At 37.5% G+C, this 25246-nt stretch overlaps 1 protein-coding gene, 1 long non-coding RNA gene and 2 gene segments (V, D, J or C); 3 read left to right on the forward strand and 1 right to left on the reverse strand.

The window, feature by feature from the left end:
* Window positions 1-1458: 1458 nt before the first annotated feature.
* Window positions 1459-2465, reverse strand: LOC127157708 (uncharacterized). Of its 10 annotated transcripts, XR_007825977.1 has the most exons (4): window positions 2224-2465; window positions 2132-2173; window positions 1715-2017; window positions 1534-1642 (listed from the first exon to the last, which is right to left on the reverse strand). It is a non-coding gene; the product is annotated as an uncharacterized LOC127157708 (long non-coding RNA). The 10 variants fall into 10 exon arrangements; XR_007825981.1 differs by lacking the exons at window positions 1534-1642; window positions 2132-2173 and adding an exon at window positions 1459-1512 and having other exon boundaries at window positions 1715-1948; XR_007825976.1 differs by lacking the exon at window positions 2132-2173 and having other exon boundaries at window positions 1715-1948.
* A 2178-nt stretch (window positions 2466-4643) lies between these two features.
* On the forward strand, window positions 4644-6268 carry LOC127157711 (uncharacterized). Its single transcript, XM_051100969.1, has 3 exons — window positions 4644-4735; window positions 4822-5126; window positions 5972-6268. The coding sequence occupies exons 1-3, from the start codon at window positions 4654-4656 to the stop codon at window positions 6266-6268; spliced, it is 684 nt and encodes a 227-aa protein (XP_050956926.1). The 5' UTR covers window positions 4644-4653.
* A 13938-nt stretch (window positions 6269-20206) lies between these two features.
* On the forward strand, window positions 20207-20753 carry LOC127157709 (Ig heavy chain V region 5A-like). The segment is given in 2 exon segments: window positions 20207-20267; window positions 20356-20753. Coding segments are annotated over 2 exon segments (441 nt in total).
* Window positions 20754-21061: 308 nt separating this feature from the next.
* On the forward strand, window positions 21062-21600 carry LOC127157710 (Ig heavy chain V region PJ14-like; the record flags this gene model as incomplete). The annotated part of the segment is given in 2 exon segments: window positions 21062-21153; window positions 21278-21600. Coding segments are annotated over 2 exon segments (363 nt in total), but the record flags the coding sequence as incomplete, so codon positions are not given.
* Between the last annotated feature and the right edge of the window lie 3646 nt (window positions 21601-25246).

Below are 25246 nucleotides of genomic sequence, written 5' to 3' on the forward strand. Positions count from 1 at the left end.
TAAAGGAACCTCTGCATTTGAGGTTGTGTGTGAGATGGTGTACTATATATATTTTGGGGATTTTTATTATTATTACATAATAACACATGTATATGTACGTATAAACATATATATGTAAACTACAAACTGTTGCTGTGTATCTAAAAACAATATCATTATTAGGACAGATTGTACTTTAATCTCTATGGTACATTTCCAATCAACTAAAATGATGACACCTTTATCTCCAAAGCGTTTTATACAGGTACTGATTGTTTCAAAGATATTAAATAATAATAACACTGCAGAAATATAATATACAAATAACATATATAAATAAAAAGTATTTCAGTTATGCAAACAGAATTCAATTTCCTTGTAAAGCAGCTCTAAAAAGAAACAGAGTGTATATACTCTGACAAATAAAGCAATTTGTTGGCAGAGGCTATTTACAATAACTCCACACACCAATGCCATAAACAGCACTGCAAAAGACAAATACATGTTTGAAATATCAGTGGCGCAGTGAGCAAAAGACACGAGATGTGTGATCGGCCCACATTCGAATCCGACTCTTGACAAACTTGTGCTTCTCCTCTTTCCAGTTCAGAAAGACATTTATTTTCAACAAAAATAAAGTAAATATTTGAAAAGTGGAAATAAAATGCCTCATTAATAACACATTGTTATTAGGTGCTTAGCCGTAGGTTTAGAAAAGTTTTTGTCTGGATAAAGTGGCATTCATCTAATAAAATGTATGTATGTATACACATGATAATTAAGTTGGCTTGGGAAAGCCAACTTACTGAAACTATTTAAACTTATTATTATTCTTATTTTTCTGGCCGCAAATTTTTTGGAGCCGTAGGTTTAGAAAAGTTTTTGTCTGGATAAACACCTACATGATAATTCCTCCTAGACCTTATTTTTTCAAGCTACATACTCCAAACTCGGGTCAGATCTTCATACTGTTCTGACTTAGTGTGCTATATCTTTTCAGACTGGTTTGAGTTACGGTTTTCTTAAAAATTAATATTAAAAATCATAAAAAGTCCCATAGACTTTCATTGACCAAAAGTCCATGTCTGTTTGAACTATGTTTAATGTAAACTGCTAGAAGCCATAGATACTCAATTAAGCTTTAAGATATCTATGTTCTTTCTAACTAATAACTAATCTATCTATCTATCTATCTATCTATCTTCAAACCTTATCTATCTATCTATCTATCTATCTATCTATCTATCTATCTATCTTCAAACCTTATCTATCTATCTATCTATCTATCTATCTATCTTCAAACCTTATCTATCTATCTATCTATCTATCTATCTATCTATCTATCTTCAAACCTTATCTATCTATCTATCTATCTATCTATCATCTAAACTTATCTATCTATCTATCTATCATCTAACCTATCTATCTATCTATCTATCTATCTATCTATCTATCTATCTATCTATCTATCTATTATCTATCTATCTATCTATCTATCTATCTATCTATCTATCTATCTATCTATCATCTAACCTTATCTATCTATCTATCTATCTATCATTCTATCTATCTATCTATCTATCTATCTATCTATCATCTAAACTTATCTATCTATCTATCTATCTATCTATCTATCTATCTATCTATCTATCTATCATCTAACCTATCTATCTATCTATCTATCTATCTATCTATTTATCTATCTATCTATCTATCTATCTATCTATCATCTAACCTTATCTATCTATCTATCTATCATTCTATCTATCTATCTATCTATCTATCTATCTATCTATCTATCTATCTATCTATCATCTAACCTTATCTATCTGTCTATCTATCTATCTATCTATCTATCATCTAACCTTATCTATCTATCTATCTATCTATCATCTAAACTTATCTATCTATCTATCATCTAACCTTATCTATCTATCTATCTATCTATCTATCATCTAAACTTATCTATCTATCATCTAACCTTATCTATCTATCTATCTATCTATCTATCTATCTATCTATCTATCTATCATCTAACCTTATCTATCTATCTATCTATCTATCATTCTATCTATCTATCTATCTATCTATCTATCTATCATCTAACCTTATCTATCTGTCTATCTATCTATCTATCTATCTATCATCTAACCTTATCTATCTATCTATCTATCTATCATCTAAACTTATCTATCTATCTATCATCTAACCTTATCTATCTATCTATCTATCTATCATCTAAACTTATCTATCTATCTATCATCTAACCTTATCTATCTATCTATCTATCTATCTAGAAACATGCTAGCGACATGCTAATCATGTTAGAAACATGCTAGCGACATGCTAGTAATGCTAAAAAACATGCTAGCGACATGCTAGTAATGCTAAAAAACATGCTAGCGACATGCTAATCATGTTAGAAACATGCTAGCGACATGCTAGTAATGCTAAAAAACATGTTAGCGACATGCTAATCATGCTAGAAACATAGTCATGTTAGAAACATGCTAGCGACATGCTAATCATGTTAGAAACATGCTAGCGACATGCTAATCACGTTAGAAACATGCTAGTGACATGCTAGTCATGCTAGAAAAATGCTAGCAACTTTGCTAATCATATTAGAAACATGCTAGTGACATGCTAATCATGCTAGAAACATGCTAGTGACATGCTAATCATGCTAGAAACATGCTAGCGACATGCTAGTCATGTTAGAAACATGCTAGCGACATGCTAGTCATGCTAGAAACATGCTAGCAACTTTGCTAATCATGCTAGCACCATGCTAGTGACATGCTAATCATGCTAGAAACATGCTAGCGACATGCTAATCATGCTAGAAACATGCTAGCGACATGCTAATCATGTTAGAAACATGCTAGCGACATGCTAGTCATGCTAAAAAACATGTTAGCGACATGCTAATCATGCTAGAAACATGCTAGCGACATGCTAGTCATGTTAGAAACATGCTAGCGACATGCTAATCACGTTAGAAACATGCTAGTGACATGCTAGTCATGCTAGAAAAATGCTAGCAACTTTGCTAATCATGTTAGAAACATGCTAGCAACTTTGCTAATCATGCTAGCACCATGCTAGTGACATGCTAATCATGCTAGAAACATGCTAGCGACATGCTAGTCATGCTAGAAACATGCCAGCAACTTTGCTAATCATGTTAGAAACATGCTAGCAACTTTGCTAATCATGTTAGAAACATGCTAGCAACTTTGCTAATCATGATAGCACCATGCTAGTGACATGCTAATCATGATCGAAACATGCTATCGACATGCTAGTCATGCTAGAGACATGCTAGCGACATGCTAATCATGTTAGAAACATGCTAGCAACTTTGCTAATCATGCTAGAAACATGCTAGCGACATGCTAATCATGTTAGAAACATGCTAGCGACATGCTAATCATGTTAGAAACATGCTAGTGACATGCTAGTCATGCTAGAAACATGCTAGCAACTTTGCTAATCATGTTAGAAACATGCTAGCAACTTTGCTAATCATGCTAGGAACATGCTAAAGACATGCTAATCATGTTAGAAACATGCTAGTGAAATGCTAGTCATGCTAGAAACATGCTAGCAACATGCTAGTAACTTGGTAATAATGTTAGAATCCTCTATCTATCTTTCCGTCGATTGACAATCTGACCAATACTATCTATCTATTTATCTGACAGACTACATTCAAACTTTAAAACTTCTAAATATATCAGACTGAAAACCATCCAAACAAAAACTTCTTAAACTATTTAAACTTTTCAAACTTCTTAACTTTTCAAACTTTTCAAACTTTTTAAACTTTTCAAACTTTTCAGACTTTTTAAACTTTTCAAACTTTCTGGTCCGGCTTTCTCAAGCCAACTTAAAGTTTGTCTTGACAAACTTTTTTATCTAGTTCACACTTAGTATGTTATTGCATACTGTTTTATAATGTACTACAGTACTGAAGTATAAATATCTTCAAAGTAACTACTACTTACATGCCTGTTGCTAAAGAAAATGCTGACTGTAAACAGAATTCAGCATTATTTGCTATTTTAGTGTAAAACTTAGTAACTACTACTTACATGCCTGTTGCTAAAGAAAATAAACAGAATTCAGCATTATTTGCACTTAGTGTAACTAGAATATATCGCTTTTTCCACTTAGTATAACTGCCAAAAATATCATTGTTCAGTTAAAGACAGCTCAGTGTTGATTCAGTTCTGTCTTATATGTAAAGTTCATCAATTATTAAAATTGAATTTAACTGGGCAATATAGCATTGTTTACTAGTATGAAGCCTTAATAACAAGCCTTTGTAAAAAGAGCCGTTAGCACATTTGTTTGTAAGGTAACAACCTCGACAGCTGTGCTGAATTAATGTTCAGTGTCTGTCATGTGACAAGCATACTACTCTGAAAAAATATTGCTTATTGTATACTGTTTCACACACTATTCTTCAAAAAATAGGCAGTATGCACTGTGTACTGTGCAGTAAGCAAGTATCCCATTTCAAACACAGCATGGTTAAAGAAGTTTTTAGTGGCACAGGAGTGTAGATGTACCTTTAGAGGGCACCCTATGCAAACCTACTTCTCCTCGTCCTCTTTAAAAAGCCTTCACTCTATTCATCTCCAGACACAAAACTTGTTTGTGACTTTGATGCATCAGCTTCCTCTTTTCATAATGACAATGGATATTGTGTCTAAACTGGGTTTGATCTTCATGTTTGCTCTCACAGAATGTAAGAGGCTCCTGAAAACCTGTTGATAATCAGATTTATTCATGTGTACTGTTGTAAATGTTAATGTTGAACTGTTTGTTTTTCAGTCTGTTGGTGTCAAACACTGACTGAGTCTGAGTCAGTGGTCATTAAACCTGGAGGATCTCACAGACTTACCTGTACATTCTCTGGATTTAGTAGTGACCCGCACTTGGCCTGGATCAGACAGGCTGCAGGAGGAGGTCTGGAGTGGCTGGCATACATCTCTGGTGGTAGTAGTTATATACACTACTCTCAGTCTGTTCAGGGACGCTTCACCATCTCCAGAGACAACAGCAAGAAACAGATGTATCTGCAAATGAATAATTTGAAGAATGAAGACACTGCTGTATATTATTGTGCAAGAGACACAGTGATGAATACAATGACAGCACTGCACAAAATCTAAGTCCAATAATCTAAAAAATAAGCCATTTTATTTTTTGCTATTTTATTCAACCCCAACTCATTAAAGCTCTCCAAATTCACAAATTATTATTATTATTTTTTTTACATTATCTGTATAACTCAGTTATTCTGTTCAATTCATGTTTTGAGTTTGTATAAATGAAACTAAATTGCTGTTTAGATCTTCACCTCATCATTACTTCCAACTCTTTTGTGACATAACCAAATTATAACTAAATACCCTCTTTATAGTGAGGATTATAAAAATGTTAAAACACAAAACAAAACAAAAACTGCAGGAACAGAAGTGTGTTAACATAAGAACAAGAGGTACTAAATATCACATCAATGAAATGCATCAAATTGTTTCATTATAATCTGTTTGATAATGACATTATAATTGTGTTTGCAAATTTTTCAGAACAGAGACCAAACTAGTTTATATTTTTGTGTTTAATGTTTTATTTATTGCTGAACAGTACAAAAATAAATCAGGTTGTCAATCTGAATTTTATCTCAGTGTTTTATACTTCATATGCAAAGCTGCTCAGTGTTTCCACCTCTCAGGGTGTTTTAAAGAGAGTCGTTTGTATTGTTTTTCCACCAGTAGAGCAGAGAGAAATCAACACAAATCATGTTCCCGACATTTTTACTGCTGCTTTCACAGCAATGACCTGTGTCATGCTGACCTGAGTGTCTTTATCAGCAAGTAATATAAAACAGATATGTGGACAGAGTTATAATTTCATCACTGTGTGTATTGTTATTTTGTCTCTGACAGGTGTGGAGTGTAATATTGTCCTGACGCAGACAAACTCTATAGTTCTGCAGCCGGGAAACTCACTTACTCTCACATGTGAGGTGTCTGGATACTCTGTTACTGATGATAACTACGCAACAGCCTGGATACGACATCCTGCAGGAAAAGCTCTGGAGTGGATTGTGCACATATGGGGAGGTGGAGACATATACAAAAAAGACTCACTGTCAAACAAGTTCAGCATCTCCAAAAGTGACTCCAGCAAAACAGTGACTCTCAAAGGGCAAAATCTACAGACTGAAGACACAGCTGTGTATTACTGTGCCAGATTATCATCCACAACATGAGAAAACAGCACAAGCACTGTACATGAACTACTACAGTCAACATCTATGACATGTATCTACAAAATAAATAAATAAATAAAAATAAAAATAATAATAATATTAAAAAAATAAAATCTAATTATTTTATCACTCTAAGCCATAAATAAAAGCCATAAAACAAAAATAACAAAATCAAAAATAAATCAGGGTGTCAAACTAGATTTAATCTCAGAAGTGACTGACAAGCGTTTTATACTTCATAAAACACTTTTTTGTTTTTTTTGGGTTTTTTTAAATAACCATATCCACACTATTGCCTGAAAGCATTTTAGCTCACTGAAATTCAAACTTCAAAATGTATCCTCATTTAACTCAGGTAATTATATGCAAATGTTCACCATGAGAGAATAAGAGCATCAGTCTCCAGTAGAGGATGACACGGTAGTGGATTTTCACTCCTGTCCCATCCCACTCCCATAGAAAGAAATCTTGTCCCGTCCCACTCCCAGACCAAAGTTTAAAAAATAATCCCGTCCCATCCCGCTCCTGGTAAAATGACTCCCACTCCCATCCCGCTCCTGTACCGCTCCCATATATTTTCTTCATTTAGTGTTTAGGCAATACATAGAATTTGATTTTATCTGCTTCCCGTCCTGTTTTAGACCAGCTGTTGAGCCCCTGTTTCCAGATTTTCTCCAGAAAATAAAAGACAGCAAATAAAAAGAAAAACAGTACATAGTTCACACCATGTCTACAATAGTTTAATAAACCCAAAGAGCACATAAAGCTGCATTTTACTCATTTATTGTTGAGTAAACAATACATTTATAGTTTACATTTCTAAACATTTATAGTTTTTTTTTAATTACATGTTAACCATTTTCATCCATTATGCTCTTGCATAATGAGTCCATCTTAGTTATATGTTGCTGTGTAGGAACAAAAGTGCATCTACATTTTCTGGATTGAGGGTAGAACGCCTCTCCTCTATCAGTCTTCCCGCAACACTGAAGCTACGCTCAGAAGGAGTACTTGTTGCGGGGATAGCTAGCAGCCTCTTGGCAACTGGTACGAGCCCACCTGACATCTCCCGCCAGAAGTCAAGAAGAGACTGGAAACGTGTCAACTTAGTGTCACTCATGTATTGCAGCACCAACTGGCGACCCTGTGACTCCATATCACCACTGTCCTCCTTCCTCTCCTCCTCTTCTACACAACTTGCAAAGAAGTTATGCACCTCCATAGCTCCTTGCTCTGGGGGTGGACCTTCAGGAAAAAGACAGATCTTTGTAGTCTAACATACTCATTTGTCTAACATACCTATATTAAACATTACCTATAAGGTAATCCTCATACCTGTGTGTGTCTCTCTAAATAAATGAAAATACATTTTGTCATTTGCTCTGCAAATGCTGTTGATGCTAGTGTTATTCACCCTCTTTCTCCACAAGGCCTCTCACTCTCTCCTCTGTCCCTGCCGTTTCTGTGAGTGCTGTCAGGGTGTTGATGACCTCCTCATACTCCTGACCGTTGAGAGTTTTCCTTAAGAAACTCCTCAGGCTAGGAGAGAGAGCTGTGGCTACCTTATGGTACAGGTGGACTTTGAATTTCATCTCCACTGCCTGGGCTAACTTCCCTTTCAGCTAGGGGAGGAGGAGCATGATGATACATGCAACATCACTGCACTGTGCTTACGTTTGCTACTTGAATGACCACCAACTAAATGAAAATCAGAAATGTATTGTATTACCTCTTTTACAATCACACTGTCTCCATCCTGGATCGACAAACCCCTCAGTAGAGTAGCCTTGGTCGGGAGGACAAGGTGAAGGGTAGGTGTCTGATCAGTGGAGAGATGCCTGGTAGCCTCATCGAAAGGTTTCAGGAGTTGGATGATGTCTTCAAGAAGTTCGCAGTCTATGTTGTTGAGGTAACGGAGCTCGTTTCGGCGAAGCAGGATGTCATGCAGCTTCCCAGATCTCAGAGCATCATTAACAGATTGGAGCATTGCTAGTCTGGTATTCCACCTCGTCTCCACAGATTGCTTCAGTGACTGGTCCAGTGCTTTTTGCAACCTAAAATATAAAGAGAGTGCACAAGAAAAATAGATGTTACAGTGACATAAATTCCAATTCATTGGCCTCTCTTTTGGGAAAACAACATTTATTTAAAAAAAAGAGATTTAGTTAAAATTGAGTAAAAAAAAAACACGACCTGTGCAGGTATAAATTACAGTAGCTTCTTTTTATTTATTTCACTTTAATTTCTTTCAAATTATATAAGCAGCTTTACCAGGAAGACATAAGATTTTATGCTATCTTACCCTGCTCTTTTGAAGTGTGTGACAAGGGTCTTTGTGTCCTTAAACAGCTTGATGATGCTGCTGTGCACTGGGTTGTCCTCGTCCAAGTGGTCAAATACATGTTTTAAAATTAAGCTGATATTATGGCCGGCACAGGAGAGTCGGACATAATCCTTGAATGCTGCAACCACATTTGAGCCATTATCCGTTACAAAAGCGGTGTCGTTGCTCAGGATGCCAAATTCCTGTGTGAGTAAAAAAAAAAAAAAAAAAAAAAGATTAAAAAAAGACTAACACAAAAGCTTTGCAAAAAGAAGCCCAGATATAAGAGCATCAAAACAGAATGACTAACGGTCCTGTAACTGAACAGAGAACTTTTCAATAAATGTTTATAACTATATTAGGACAAAACATACAGTGTTTACACATATGCTTAATGCATATCAGCACAGGAGGACACTAAGATATAAAAAAATGAAAACTATTTTTAAAAGCTTGAAATTTTTATGAAATGTTTTCCTTAATCTATCAAAAAAGTAAAACTGCCTCCGACACAGAGAGCAGCAAATGCAGCTGCCTGCAACAAACTGATGTACAGTATAGTAAGGGACAGTGACACACACATGGCTACTGTTGTATTTATTGATAAATGTCTCTTATTGTATAATTTTTCTTGTAAACATGTTTTTTGTTGTTGTTACTGTTGCACTCTGTTCTCATACTTTTCCCAATTTTATCATTAATTAGCAATATTAATGACATATGCCTTGTGGATAAAGATGATCTGATTTGAGAGACAGACAGACACACAGAGAGAGATACCTGAAGGATTCCCTCCACAGTCCTTCTGATGTGGTCACTGGATTTAACACCTTCCATCTCTCTTGTGGCCAGAATCCGGTTTACCATCTTCCAGTCAAGGATGTAATGCACTGTAACAGTGATGTAGTGTGTGTTGGTCCTTTCCTCTGTCCAAAGGTCTGTGGTTACAACATGGTCTCTAGTCTGCATGAACGGAAGAATTATATTTTTAATGGGCCACAAAATATCTTACATGTAAAAAAGATTACCAGTTTAGAATATGGAGATATTATGGCGTTTAAAAATTGTAAGGAAAATCGGGTGTAGGGTTTAGAATCTATAGATCACAGACTACTGCATGACAGGTACAATTTTTGTATAAAAATAGTGGAGAGTGACATACCTGACGGAGCTCCTCCATGACCAGCAGTTTTATTTTCTCATACTCCCCTTCTACGTGACGGGAAACTGTGCGTGCACATGGCAGTATGTCTTCCACCTGCACGTTACTTCCATATTTGGCTCCAATGTCGAGCAGCTCCTGTGCTACGTTGGTAAAGCCTTTCCCCTCTACCACAGCAAAGGGTCTGAGATCTTGGCTGCACATGTGAGCAATTTTGTCGGTCAGACGAGACTTGACACCCGACGGCAATTTTCGCTTGATGAATGAAGCGATGCTTGGCTGATTCTTTCCCGAATTTGCCTTGCAAGTGTGCCTCTTCAGACCGCTCATCCCTGAATCACACCATACTTGACTAAGACTAAGCATGTCTTACAAGCAGCGTACGGCGTGCTATCACCGTCACATTCTACTCTCATAAACTTACTTAATATTTCAGACTTTCCGACCAGTTCTGTGAACTTAATAGACATGTCATTACTTCTGACTTTGCGCTGTAAATCATTTTTTGCCACATCGACTTCTCCGCGGGTGTTAGCTCCCTCCATCACTGCTCTTTGAATTCCGGCGGGAAAGCCGTGACAAAAAGCACTGATGGCTTCTGGGACGGCTGGGTCGTGTAGTTATTTTTTAATTGCGTTACATTGTAGGCGTATTAAAAGGAAACTACAAAATGGTGCATTTACTTTTTTTTTCGTCTTTCCTATTGGTTGATTCCCGCTCCCGTCTGCTCCCGTTAACTATTTTATCCTGTACCGTCCCAATCCCGTGATTAATAGCAAAGATGACTCCCATCCTGCAGGAATCCCACGGGAATCCCGTGACCCGTGGGATTCCCGAAAAAATGTCAGCCTCTAGTGGCCAGGTCACTATGTGATGTTGGTGTATGAAAACATTTCCTGACTCGCTCCTCCAAAACACCCCAAAGTGGCTCAATAATATTCAGATCTGGTGACTGTGCAGGCCATGGGAGATGTTTAACTTTACTTTCATGTTCATCAAATCACTCTTGTCACCAGTCTTGCTGTGTGTATTGGTGCATTATCATCCTAATACACGGCACCACCTTCAGGGTACAATGTTTGAGCTATTGGGTGCACATAGTCAACCTTCACACTCTGCTCTTATTGGTGGAATGTGCGATCAGTAAAGACTGGCCACCAGGCTGCATAAATATAGCCATGAAACCTCCAACACTATATTGGCCAGTGTTTCAGTTTCATTGTCCAACCCCTGTATATATATATATATATATATATACACACACACACACACTTCCATTTGGATATTTCTGTAGGTGTTTAATTAATGTAGCTATTTTATTGATAAATGAGTATACATGGATGAATATGAATATGAATATATTAGCATTAACTATTTTTAGCTGTTTTTAGCTAAATTGACTATGGTTACAAGGGCTGCCTCCTGAGTTCTGATCATCAATTAACCATTAGTCTATCAAAATTTCATTAGATGCTAGAAAAAAAAAAAACCCACAGGAAGTGGTGAAGTCCATGATGTAATTCTGGCCCTAGGTCTCTATGAACTTGAGGGTGTCAAAAAAAAAAAAAAAAACAAACAAACAAAAAAACACAGAAACTCTGTGCTTGCTTCACAGACATGAAAAATGTATCTAGAAATGTCTACTTTTAAATAAGCCAGTTAAAATGGAAAACAAATATTTTCAGATTGTTTAATCCATTCAAACATGCACATCCACTGTAGAGATGACAAGTGTTATCAACTTTATCACTGCAGCCGAAAATACAGAAAACAAATATTAATGAATTATTATAATGTTAATGCAGTCTTCTTTGCTGTTTTCTTTACCTGACACATTCATAATCATTACTTCTGCCAGTGTTCTGTGGCAAGCTTTGTGTGCGCTTGAGCGCTGATGGACTATAGGCAATTAAAGGTTCATTATTATAAATTATATAGTTTATTAATAAGCAATTAGTTGACTAATCTCTTAAAAATAAATGACTACTAGTTGACCAGAAAATTTTAGTCATGGGCAGGCCAAATGGTTACATATAGTGCATGCATGAATTAATAGAAAAATTAGATTACCTCTCAACAAATAGATAACAGAAAACAGAAATCTTATCTAACAATAGAAGTCTTTACTATCAATTTCAGTTTAACACATACTTGTTGGATAAAATTTAAAAAAAACAACAACAACAACAACAACAACAACAAAAAAACGTTTTTTATCCATGAAAGTATCCTGAGAAAAGGTTCCAAAAAAAATAAATAAATAAATAAATAAATATAATAAATATTTCTATTTTATTCTAAAATTGATAATAAATCAGCATATTACAATGATTTATAAAGGATCATGTTACACTGGAGTAATGAAAAGACTAGAGTAATGATGCTGAAAATTCAGAAATAAATTACATTTTAAAGTATATTAAAATAGACAAAAAAACCTATATTTTAAATTGCAATAATATTTCACAAAATTACTTTTGTTTAATTTTTCAATTAATTTTCTGTATTTTTGATCAATTAAATGCAGCTTTGATTAACAGAAGACTTATTTAATAAAAACCATAAAAAAATTGTACTAATCCCAAACTATTGAACGGCAATGTAGATAATAAAAGAATATAATAAAAGGAAAAAGGAGATCTTGGTATGTGTGTATGTCTTACATTTTAGAAATTCCAATGAAAATCCTTCACTTTGCAAAGAAGAGTGGCAACTTGGGTTCACTTCAACTGGTTTCTTCTGTACCATTTGCCCTGTGGTTTTAGATGGAACTTTTCCTTTCAACATCTTTGTTCCTCGTAAATACCTACAAATCGGTCAGGAAACAGACAATATGTAATTCACATTAGTTTTAGCTTTTGAGATATCTGAATCGTTCTCCCTTAAAAATCATCTCTCTTCTGGAGTTGACAAACATCTTCTAACAATCTACATGTAAAATTCAGGTATTCAAATTCTTAGAATGCAACCATTACCTTTGAATGAACTCCAAATCTCCATCTGTCTCCTCCTGGTAAAGTTACTTCGGAGTGAATATATGCTGCGAAAAAGCCAGACAGAAGATGGGCTGGATTAACCCATTCTTTAAACCAAAGTTAGAAAAAAGCACTACAATCAAACAATAAGCCAAGTAGCAAGTTATCAAAGGTTCTCGCACATCTCGCTGCTTACGTTACGTTACTTTAACAGCACCGTTCAGAGTTTATGTGATAGTTTACATCCTCCGTGAACGGGATGACCGCGAGTTGCGAGATTTAACGCGTTTCATTTCGGCGCCCCTGTTAACAGATGACTGCTTGTGCAAATTTGATTTACATCATAAAATAATCACGAGAAAGTGTGCTGAACAACGCGACGCTCCAGTGAATCACAACTGTTGTCAGTGAAGCGCGTAATTATTACCGTAGGAACCCAGGGATTTTCCGCCTATAGCCGCTATGAGGCCGGGGAATGTGTGAAATCCTCCCGCGACCGCGCTCCTTAAACCCGGCACAAGTCTTCCTCGCGCCCCGCGGACGGAGGATTCGTTAATCTGCCGTTACTGCAAGACACCTATACTACTGCAGTTACCATAATGAAAAATTAGAAGTGAAACAAAAAACTTACCGCTGCTGTGTAGATTTAAAATTTACAGCAATATGCTGTACATTTGCGTCAAACCACCACGTGATCCACGTGATCAGATTATGCTTTAAGCATTTCTTGTTAAAGATATATATATATATTTTTCTCTCCTAGTGTTTTTAACTGCAGGTGGTTGTTATTGTTTCATTTATATTTTGTGTAAAAGTCTAATACCGAAACACTCCTTAAAAATAAAACAGCTGACTATATTTGGTCATACAACTATGGTGAATGTATTTCTTCAGACAATCATTTAATCTGATTTTAGTTCTATGCTGATTTTTTGAGTGCTAGCTTGATTTTATGCTATACTTGATATTGATACTACAATTTATTTTAGACTCTTCTCAGATATATTATCATTAACAACTAGAATAATTTAAGATGTATCATCTAACCTACCTGATTATGATACTAAACTTACCTTGAATTGAACCTTGTCAGTAAGTGAAACAAACTGATTAATTTGTAATTAGGTCAAATGGACACCAGCTTGGCCAGGCTGGGAGACCAGCTAAAGCCAGCTACTTCCATCTTAAACCAGCTAAAACCAGCCTGGCCAGGCTGGGAAACCAGCTAAAGCCAGCTACTTCCATCTTAAACCAGCTAAAACCAGCTACTTCCATCTTAAACCAGCTAAGACCAGCTACGACCAGCTACTTCCATCTTAAACCAGCTACTTCCAGCCTGGCCAGGCTGGGAGACCAGCTAAAACCAGCTACTTCCAGCTTAAACCAGCTAAGACCAGCTACTTCCATCTTAAACCAGCTAAGACCAGCTACTTCCACCTTAAACCAGCTACTTCCAGCCTGGCCAGGCTGGGAGACCAGCTAAAACCAGCTACTTCCAGCTTAAACCAGCTAAAACCAGCCTGGCCAGGCTGGGAGACCAGCTAAGACCAGCTACTTGCAGCTTAAACCAGCTAAAACCAGCTACTTCCATCTTAAACCAGCTAAAACCAGCTACTTCCAGCTATTTCCATCTTAAACCAGCTAAAACCAGCCTGGCCAGGCTGGGAGACCAGCTAAAACCAGCTACTTCCAGCTAAAACCAGCCTGGCTGGGAGACCAGCTTGACCAGCTTGGCCAGGCTGGGAGACCAGCTTGACCAGCTTGGCCAGGCTGGGAGACCAGCTAAAACCAGCTACTTCCATCTTAAACCAGCTTGACCAGCTTGGCCAGGCTGGGAGACCAGCTAAAACCAGCTACTTCCATCTTAAACCAGCTAAAACCAGCTAACCAGCCTAAGCTGGTTTTAGCTGGTTTTTTTCAGCAGGGTAGTCTTTGTGTGAAGCTGTCATTTTAGTTTTTATTAGTTTTAGTCACGTTCATACTCTTTTTAGTCTAGTCAAGTTTTAGTCAACTAAAAGTCTGAGCATTTTAGTCTTATTTTAGTCATAATTATCCATGATTATTTTCGTCTAGTTTTAGTCGACGAAAACTGATGACATTTTAGTCTAGTTTTAGTCAATGAAAATTGTATTTTAGTCTCTTTTTAGTAATGCAATTCTATTTAACCCAGTCAATATAGTATAAGTACCTAGTAGTATAGTCAAGATACAAATACGTGCACATGATTGGTGTGTGTCAAACGGTGAACACAAAACTTTGCCTGGAGTCTGCCATTGGACCGGCGAAGCAATTTCCCTGAAGCATTGGCTCTGATCTGTCATATACCCTATCAGGGCTTAAACGGATCGCAGTCGATCTGTGATACGTACGGACCAGGTCAAAACCCCACCGTTCGGCATGTGATTTTGCAGGTTAATTTGCCAATTTACACGTTCAAGCTATTTAAAACCACAAGAAGAAGAAACGAAACAGAACTGGATTCGTTACTTGCGTGGTGTTCTCGCATACACCCGAAGCACGCACAAACACAAAGACGTGTTTCAGACAGAGCGGCAGACCGAGTTGATTCCTCTTACACTTCTCCCTGCGTTTAAGATGCATACGCATGGGGTTTGCGGTCACGTCGCAATATTGGAAGTATTTCTGTATTAAACCATGAAGGCGAGCCAGTGGATATCAAACTTTGTGCAATAGTTATGCGGTGAACGTCTTAACTTCAGTTTTAACTTTACAATTCACTATATAGAAAGTGAAAGTAAAAAATAACTGACAGAGTTTTCTAACGCTGCAATACGGCGCATATTCTCTCAGACACAAATCTACTTCAACATGTGCTGATAACTGTATATAACTGTCTAATAGTCTTAATAATTGTAATTTCAGGCCTATAATCCTCCTGGTCCGTGAGTGGGGCTTGAGGAAGTGACGTCGCCTGCGTCTGCGCAGTGCGACTTGATGCCGCCCACTTCAGAAATACTGATAATAACGCGACTAAACAAAACGAAATAGCGTTATAACATTTTGTTTCGTCTCGTTTTCGTCAACGAAAATGAAGAGACATTTTAGCATAGTTTTTATTTTGTAAACCACATTTAGTCTCGTTTTTATTCGTCAACAATATTGCATTATACATTTAATTATAGTCATCGTCACACCACCAGCATTTACGTTGCGTCTCGTCTCGTTTCGTCACGTGATAAAGGTTCGTCGACGACGATATTTAGTCATAATTTTCGTTGACGAAAGCAACACTAGTCCCCTCCAAGTAGTGCCTCCACTTTTCCACTGCCCAAACTACAGCCAAACACTCCTTTTCCGAGGTACTATAATTTTTCTCCGCGGAAGACAATGCCCTTGAGGCGAAAGCAATCACCTTCTCCTGGTTATCACAAGTTTGAGTAAGGACTGCTCCCAGGCCCACATCACTAGCATCAGTATGAATCTGGAATGGTTGTGTAGTGTCTGGCTGGGTAAGTATTGGGGCATGTTGTAAAGCTTGCTTCAAAGCATCTACACTGGACTGGCATTCCTCCGTCCACTCCCATTTCACCCCTTTCTTCCTCAAATGATTTAAAGGGGCTGTGATGTCCGCAAAATGGGGAATATACCTATGGTACCACCCTGCTAACCCCAGGAATCGCTGGAGAGATTTGAGGTCATATGGCATAGGAAAGTCAGCAACTGCCTGGATCTTTCTTTGTCCATTTCCACCCCTCTCTCTGTGACAATGTGGCCAAGAAATTCCAATTGTCTTTTAAAAAACTGACACTTCTTCATGTTCAACGTGAGGTTAGCATGTGTGAGTCTCTCCAGTACTAAGTGTTGATGTTTTTTGTGTTCCTCAAGGGTTTTGGAATAAATAATGATGTCATCAATGTATACGAAGCAGCTCTTACCCCTCAATTCACCCAACACTCTCTCCATAAGCCGTTGGAAAGTAGCAGCGGCGTTCCTGAGCCCATACGGCATGGCCTTAAATTGGAAGAGACCTTTGGTGGTGATAAAGGCTGTCAAGGCCTTACTTTCCTCGGCCATGGCAACTTGCCAATAACCTGACCTTAAATCCAAAAGTAAGCCAAGTGGCTCCTTCCAGTGACTCCAAGATGTCGTGGATCAAAGGCATAGGGTAGGCATCAAAGATTGTCTTTTTGTTAAGACGCCTATAATCCACACAGAACTGGAACGTTCCATCTTCCTTTGGGACTAGAACGACCGGGGAAGACCAAGGAGAGAATGAGGGTTCGATGATACCTTTCTCAAGCATCTTATCAACTTCTTCCTCAATAATACACTTCTTCAGTGGGGAGACCCAATAGGCTCTAGATGCTACTGGTGTATCATCGGTGAGAGTGATTTTATGGCGGACAACAAAGGTATGACCAAGATTTTCTGAAGTAGTAACTGGCCAAGTAGTAATTAACTCCCTTAATTCTTCTGAGTGGGTGGGCTCATGAGTTTTGTATGGGTCAGACACAGGGTGTTCATAGTCAGCTGGAACAGCACAGTACATATGGAGTGTAGCAGGTATCGGTAAACAAGAAGGGATTACCGGCATACCCTTACCAGGTGGAAGCAAGAGTAGGCAAGAAGGGAAAGTATTGGTAATCCTTTCCTCTTCTTATACCATATCTTCCTTGCTCAAAATCCACAACCACTCCAGCAAGCTTTAAGAAATCCAGGCCGATGATCACAGGAAATGCCAAGTGGGAGTCTTCCATAATAAAAGCCCCCATCTCATATTCCCGTCCATGCCAAACATAATTCATCAATTGGTGGTCCAGGGAATGATGTATAGTCCCATTGGCCATGATGAACTTCTGGGAAGGCATTGCCTTAGATGTTTTAACTTCCCTATCATGCATCTTGTCCCACACACTCTTTTGGAGTAAGGTAAATGTACTGCCTGTATCCATAACCGCCTGTACCTCCCATCCATTCACCTTAATAGATTCCCCCAGCAGAGAGGATATTGGATGGTGCTGGGTTATATTTATTCCAGCCAAGTGTTTGCGATGAGGAGTCTCAGAAGATTTCTTGCCCTTATCTTTCCCATTACTACTCTCCACTTTTCTCCAATACTCCTTCGCCCCCATATAGTCCTTTTCCACCAGAGCTCCTACCTTCACCAGCTGACTCACAGTATGTACGGTTCCCCTCAAGCATCCTGCCACCCTTGGGTTGATGTTATTTAGGATCTGATTCACCAGTTCTTCTTCTGAAGCATCAGGTTTCCACTTTAAACATAAGGCATGGTAATTGTAGGCGAAATCCCTTAGGCATTGATTAGGTTGCTGTTCCATCATCCTGAGCTTTTCCTCTACCTCAGAAAGATAGTCAGCTGGCAGAAATGCATCCATTAATGCCCTCTTAAAAGATTCCCAGTCTTTCACATTGCTTTTTTCAGCCTTCCACCAACTGAGAGCTGGTCCTTGCAAGATGGTGCTTAGGGTTCCTAAAAGTTCCAAGTTGGTAAGTGGTCTGACTTCCAGATAGTCCTCACATTTCTCTATGAAATTGAAGACATCTGCTGTCTCACAAGATTCACCAAATGTAGGGAACTCAAGCCGTACAGGAGGTCGAGTGCAAAAGGAGGATGAGCCAGATAAAACCACAGTATCAGGAGCTGTAGGAGGATCTAAAGGTTTGGAAGGAGAAACCTGATAAGTGGCATTCACGGAAGTCTGTGGTATAGGAGACTGTACAGAGGAGAACCAGTCATGTTGAGTGGAAGCAGTCTGTCTATATTGCCTTCTCGTGGGAAAAGGGGTGCTAGTTGAATGTATATGTTTAAGCTTATTCTCCCACTTCTCATCCCTTCTCAAAAAGCAATCCATCACAGTTCTCTCTAACTTTTTAAGCGCATCCTCAAAAGTGTCTTCAATGCTAGTCAAAGGCTTGCCTAAAGGTAGCTTCACGGTTCAATGTGCTATCCAAAGCTAGTTTAAAATCATGCTCAATAGTTTGAACCTTATCAGAAAGGGCCAACAAATCCTCTTTCAATTGTGAAACTTCAACCGAATGCCTTGTTCACCCACACCATCAGAATCAACATCATCAACATTTTGATCAGCATCAGATATATACAGTGAACTAAGCAAGGATGTTATCTGTGCAGTAGGATTACGTCTGACTGTAAATTGCTCACATGTATAATCAACTTCAACACCTTCACTTGTATCTGTATTGCGTACAACAGAATTAGTGTCCCTTTCTGTACCATTTGTCTCATCCACAGTTGCATATGTAGAATCCATGATAATAAATAAACCAACAAATAACAAATAAACCATGAACCAGTGCAAGTCAGAGAATATCCCCGTACGGGCCAACAGTATGTAACATTTTGCCTATATCAGACAAGTCACACAAATAAACAGGTTCTATTCTCCTGTTTGAACGACACTTACACTCTCAAATCTTCAAAAATTAAACACAAAAAAAAAACCCAGCAACCAATATTTACTGCCCAACCTCTCATATGTTATTTACAAATGCACTACAAAAACACAAAATATACAAATATACAAATAGCGTGTGTATGTGTAAAGTTCAGAAGTCCGTGGTCGTGTATGCAGGTGTAAGGGAATCGGCCTCACCGGCAAATTAAAGTCCGTGAGCACAATCCAAATGAGCTGTTCTGTATAGAAAGTCCTCTGGCGACAGTCTCCACAAGTCCCGAGTGGACGGTAAATCCCAAGAGATGAAACAACGGCAAAAACAGTCTCTTACAGTCCGTAAAGCGATCGCGGATAATCCAACAAAACACGGCCCAGGCAAACGCCATCTCCACGCCCGTTCTGCTTCTTCGACGGGGATCGTGAACGCCGTCCTAGTACCGATGCCCCCCCCCTAGTAGTGTGAGAATGTGATTTATATGAGTGTGTACGTGATAAAATGAACTTGCTTGCATATACACAGTATCAAAATAAAAGACGTAAGACAAAAGTCCAATACAATGCATCAATGCTTATGGGATACAAACGAACCAGAAGAAAGTTTTAACACAACTGCATGGCCATTTCACACATCTAATGAAATACAGTTATAATAAAACCCTTTTATGTGGCAACACTACAAGTGGCAGAGTTTACTTTTACCTTTAGAAGATAAATTAATAAAATTAAATAATGATATTCAGCGAGTTTAATTATTTTACAATTTAACGCAAGTACATTATAAGTAACTGTAATTAAAATACCTAAAAATGAACAGTAATCAGTTACTCTACTTTTTCAGCGGAAAAGTAATTTAATTACAGTAACGCGTTACTTAGTAATGTGTTACACCCAACACTGTCAACGTTTTATTTATTGCTGAGCAATACAAAAATAAATCAGGTTGTCGAACAAAATTTTATCTCAGACCTTTGAGTGACTGACAAGTGTTTCATGCTTCATAAGCAAAACTGCTCAGTGTTTCCACCTCTCAGGGTGTTTTAAAGAGAACCATTTGCATTGTTTTTCCACCAGTAGAGCAGAGAGAAATCAACACAAATCATGTTCCCGACATCTTTACTGCTGCTTTTCACAGCAATGACCTGTGAGAGTCTTTATCAGCAAGTAAATGGATATGTGGACAGAGCTGTATAATGTCATCAGTTTGTGTATTGTTATTTTGTCTCTGACAGGTGTGGAGTGTAATATTGTCCTGACACAGACAAACTCTATAGTTCTGCAGCCGGGAAACTCACTTACTCTCACATGTGAGGTGTCTGGACACTCTGTTACTGATAATAGCTACACAACAGCCTGGATACGACATCCTGCAGGAAAAGCTCTGGAGTGGATTGTGCACATATGGGGAGGTGGAGACATAACAAAAAAAGACTCACTGGCAAACAAGTTCAGCATCTCCAAAACTGACTCCAGCAAAACAGTGACTCTCAAAGGGCAAAATCTACAGACTGAAGACACAGCTGTGTATTACTGTGCCAGACGACCACAACATGAGAAAACAGCACAAGCACTGTACATTAACTATACAGTCAACATCTATTACATGTATGCACAAAAATCTCATTCATAATTATATACTATCTCTCATGTATTGATGATTAAATGATTTTGGATGAACTATCTCTTTAATGAGTAGATTTAATGAGTGGATGTTGTCTAGTTTCAACCCATCTGAGCCATCCTTAGCTCTGTAATGTCTTTGTGAATTCCTGAAAACGAGCCTATGCAAACCAAAGATGCAAACCCTGTATGAAAGTATTTTAGCTCACTGAAATTCAAGCTGCAGAATTGTATTCTTATTTAACTCAGCTTATGATATGCAAATGTTCACCATCAGAGAATAAAAGTGTCAGTTTCCTCCAGCATATGGTCAGTCCACTAACACTAGGATAAAGGTGTGTGGATTTACTCTTTGATTCTGAAATCAATCATGAGTCAAACTCTACTCATTTTATTTGCCTTTTTACCATGTGAGTTGATTCATTGTCACATCAGTGTAAATCTTTTCATTGCTGACTGTATTTATACAAATATTTATATGGTTAGAAACAGATGAAATAAGATTGTCTCTTAGTGTGTTGTTCTCTTTTACAGATGTTTCTGGCATCTCACTGACCTCGTCTCCTGCACAGATTAAAGCTCCTGGTCAGTCGGTGAGGTTGTCCTGTCAGATCTCTGGATATGCCCTCACAGATTATGGCACATCTTGGATCAGACAGCCTCCTGGAAAAGCCTTGGAGTGGATCGGGATCATATGGGGGAGTGGATCAATAGACTCTGGGAATTCCTTCAAGAGTCGCTTCACTATTTCCAGAGACACAAGCCGAAATGAGCTGTACTTAGACATTAGCAGCCTGCAGACTGAAGACACAGCTGTTTATTACTGTGCAAAGGGATACACAGTGGCTCAGTTCAGTGTGAGAAACTGACAAAAACAGATCTGCAGTTCATCAACACAGTTACAAACACACACAATGACCTGCTTAATGTTCAGGACCATATTCAGACATATTACCACTAGTGAAATAGCTGTAATGTTATTACATTATTATTACCTGAAATGGATGGATAGAAGAAAAATGTTAAATTTAACTTGCATGTGCATCACACATGATACCCATCATACCAGACACCTTCCTTTACAACTTATCTATTATTTAATTAACAAAAATAATCTGACCACATCAACCATTATATGTATGGGGTACCCAGATTTTGCATTTCTTCACCACAAAATAAAAAAATTACTTCAACACAAATTATGGTTTATAAAATATGTGATTTATATATATATATATATATATATATATAAGAATAAATAATTATTTGGCTTGTAGGACATCAGTACATTTATTTCTTGCCATTGTAAAGTTGTAGAGGCCTAGTGGGACATTCTTCCTTTGATTGGTAAACATCCGTACACCACTTTAATGCCCCTAAATCACCACTAAAATCCAAAGTAACATGCAACTGTCACCATCACATCCCTAGCAGAAAACCCACTGTGGGAGTAGATACAAGCACCTCACACATTACTGAGTAATAAACACAATTCACACAGCACCGGCGTTCACATGCATACATGGTTATGCGGGATGTTCCCCTTTAAGAAAGAGAGTTATTGGGAACGCGCTGTTCTGGTGTGCAGTTTTGTTTGGTAAGATAAATAAACAAGACCACTGAGTTCAGCTGAATAATTGAATGTAATGAATGTATAAACGTTAAATAGCACATGAAAATTGCTGAAGACATCAAAGTACAGTAATAATAATTATATTTTAGCAAACACAAATCTTACATTGGGTGGTGGTATAATAAATTTGTTAAAGGAGAAGTCCACTTCCAGAACAACAATTTACAAATAATGTACTCACCCCCTTGTCATCCAAGATGTTAATGTCTTTCTTTCTTCAGTCGTAAAGAAATTATGTTTTTGAAGAAAACATTTCATAATTTTTCTCCATATAACGGACTGATATGGTGCCCCAAATACGGTTGTAAATGATCTCAGCCGAGGAAGAAGGGTCTTATCTAGTGAAACGATCGGTTATTTCAGTAAAAATAATACAATTTATATACTTTTTAATGCCAAACACTCATCTTGTCTTACTCTGTCTGGACTGTTTTTGTTCCGGTTCATGACAGTTAGGGTATGTCGAAAAACTCCCATCTCATGTTCTCCCTCAACTTCAAAATCATCCTATATCGCTGTTTTACCCTTTTTTGTTAAGGGTGTTTGATCTTCTTTGCATGTTCACTTTGCAAAGACTGGGTCAGTACTTCTGCAGTGATGTAGGATGATTTTGAAATAATTTTGAGGGAGAAAATACGGTCTGAGTTTTTTGACATACCCTAACTGTCTTGAGCCAGAATACACAGAGTTCAAGGACAGCAAGGCAAGACGAGCGTTTGAGAATAAAACAACCGCAATTGGGATCGTTTAAAGCTGCATTTAAACTGCATTTTGGAAGTTCAAAATTGGGGCACCATCAGTCCATTATATGGGGAAAATGCTGAAATGTTTTCCTCAAAAAACATAATTTCTTTACGACTAAAGAGAAAGAATGCATGAACATCGTGGATGACAAAGGGGGTGAGCAAATTATTTGTAAATTTTTGTTCTGGAAGTGGACTTCTCCTTTAAGTATTGTATATGTCTTGTAAAAACAAGACCACACACTCATTGTTGCATTTCTGAAAACACTCTTTTTCTAAACAGTGATATCAGGGGCAAGACAAAAGTGTAATCCAGAAACAGGTCTAAATACCAGTGAGCAGTCCAAAGTAACAAATGAAAAAGGTTATGAAACTAGGCAATGACGAAAACAATAAAACAAGGCAATGAAAACAGGGAAAATGTTTGGTAGAGTCTGCAAGAGCAAAACAATACTTCGCAAGTGTGTTTGGCATGCTCCTCTTTATATGGCTGCCAAACAGGAAGTCACCATAGAGGAAGCAGAGGGAGCAGTAACAGACAGTACTAGGCAAGACCTCCCTCTGCTGGCGTGATGTTACAAAATCAGGGGTGCCCAACCCTGTTCCTGGAGATCTACGTTCCTGCAGAGTTTAGTTCCAACACTGATCAAACATACCTCTTTGTAATTATCAAGTGCTCCTTCAGATCATAATTAGTTGATTGTTGGTTCAGGTGTGTTTGATTAGGGTCGGAGCTGAACTCTGCAGGAAGGTAGATCTCCAGGAACAGGGTTGAGCACCCCTGGTGTAGATAATATGACAACCAGTGCTTGAAGTGGGAAAAAAGAATTGCTGGTACTCCATGCCCCGATTAATAATTAACAATTGATAAATAAATAAATAAATAAATAAATACTTTTTAATTTTGATATATTATGTGGATTGTAAGTACATAAAGAAATTTATGTGAGTTTAATGCATTTCCTATCGGAGATAACATTATTTGAGTTTGAGCCAAAATGGCGTCGTCCAGGTGAAATGCAATGTGAAACAAAATGGCAAACCTGTTTAAGGAGAAGATAACAGTGCTTATATAGGCTATCTTTTTTTCTTCTTTTTCTTTTACCTTTACTTGTGTTATTTGGTTGGAAAAATTGTGCTTATTGGTTGTGCAATTTCTTTGTTTGAAAATATACTCATTGGACTGCACTCTGCTGCTGTTGTTGTTTGTGATTGATTAAATCAGTTTATATATACATAGTATATAGAATAATTTCATTTTCTTTTTCATCCTAAGATGAATGTATGAACGATTTAATTTCTTGCTTGTTTTCTTTTGTTTAATTTAAGAAACAAACTTTTAAGTTTGGGAGGTGCCTAATCATTCAGTCCTGTCAATCATCATTATGGGCTTATATAAGCAGCACTCACTGTACTGTCCTAGCATCAATTCTTCCATCATCCCTCCACCTCCCCATGCCATCCTCTATTTCTGGTATTCTCCCTCTATGTAGTACCTCAAGCCGAGTCTTGGGTTCGAGCCTCCATTAGGATAGTTTAGGAAGCCAAGATTGTTTACCATTAACAATCAGCACTGGATGGGAGGCCAAACTTGTGAAATATGTAAGAGGAGATTTACATTAGCATACAGAGTCACATTTACTTGTACCTGTCTCCCCCTGACATGATCAAACATTTAAGTTTGGTGTGTCCATGAAAAGGCATCACTCTTTCTGTTTAAATTTAATGAGGGCAAAATCCAATTTGAACTGCATTCTTACATTTTTTTTTTTCATGTTATTATTAGTTGCTTATATAATGATGTTTACATCAACATTACCAACACTGAGTGATTGTTCTGTTAGTTAAACTGAAACAGAAACAGAAATGACAAATGTGTATGTAACATGTTTGTTTTTTTTTTTATTGTTTTCTTTACACTACAGATTAATACATTTTATGTTATTACACATTAAACATTCTGTAAGAACAGTTCTGTTAAACCTACATCAGAAAGGTTTGTTTCATGTTCAATGTTTCATTACTTCAAATGTAAGAAAAATAAACATTATATTAATTCCTATAATATCTCAGATTAGTTGAATTGGGCATTACATAAAGACAGAGAGTGCCCTCTATAGTAATATC

This window comes from Labeo rohita, unplaced genomic scaffold (genome assembly GCF_022985175.1).
Source record: "Labeo rohita strain BAU-BD-2019 unplaced genomic scaffold, IGBB_LRoh.1.0 scaffold_1173, whole genome shotgun sequence".
NCBI lineage: Eukaryota > Metazoa > Chordata > Actinopteri > Cypriniformes > Cyprinidae > Labeo > Labeo rohita.

What these genes read in the sequence shown, in the direction of transcription:
- LOC127157711 (XM_051100969.1), top strand. Translation starts at nt 4,654, where the DNA reads ATGCATCAGCTTCCTCTTTTCATAATGACAATGGATATTGTGTCTAAA. An exon ending in CATGTTTGCTCTCACAGAAT is followed by an intron (nt 4,736 to 4,821) that starts GTAAGAGGCTCC and finishes TTTGTTTTTCAG; the next exon opens with TCTGTTGGTGTCAAACACTG. An exon ending in ATTATTGTGCAAGAGACACA is followed by an intron (nt 5,127 to 5,971) that starts GTGATGAATACA and finishes GTCCTGACGCAG; the next exon opens with ACAAACTCTATAGTTCTGCA.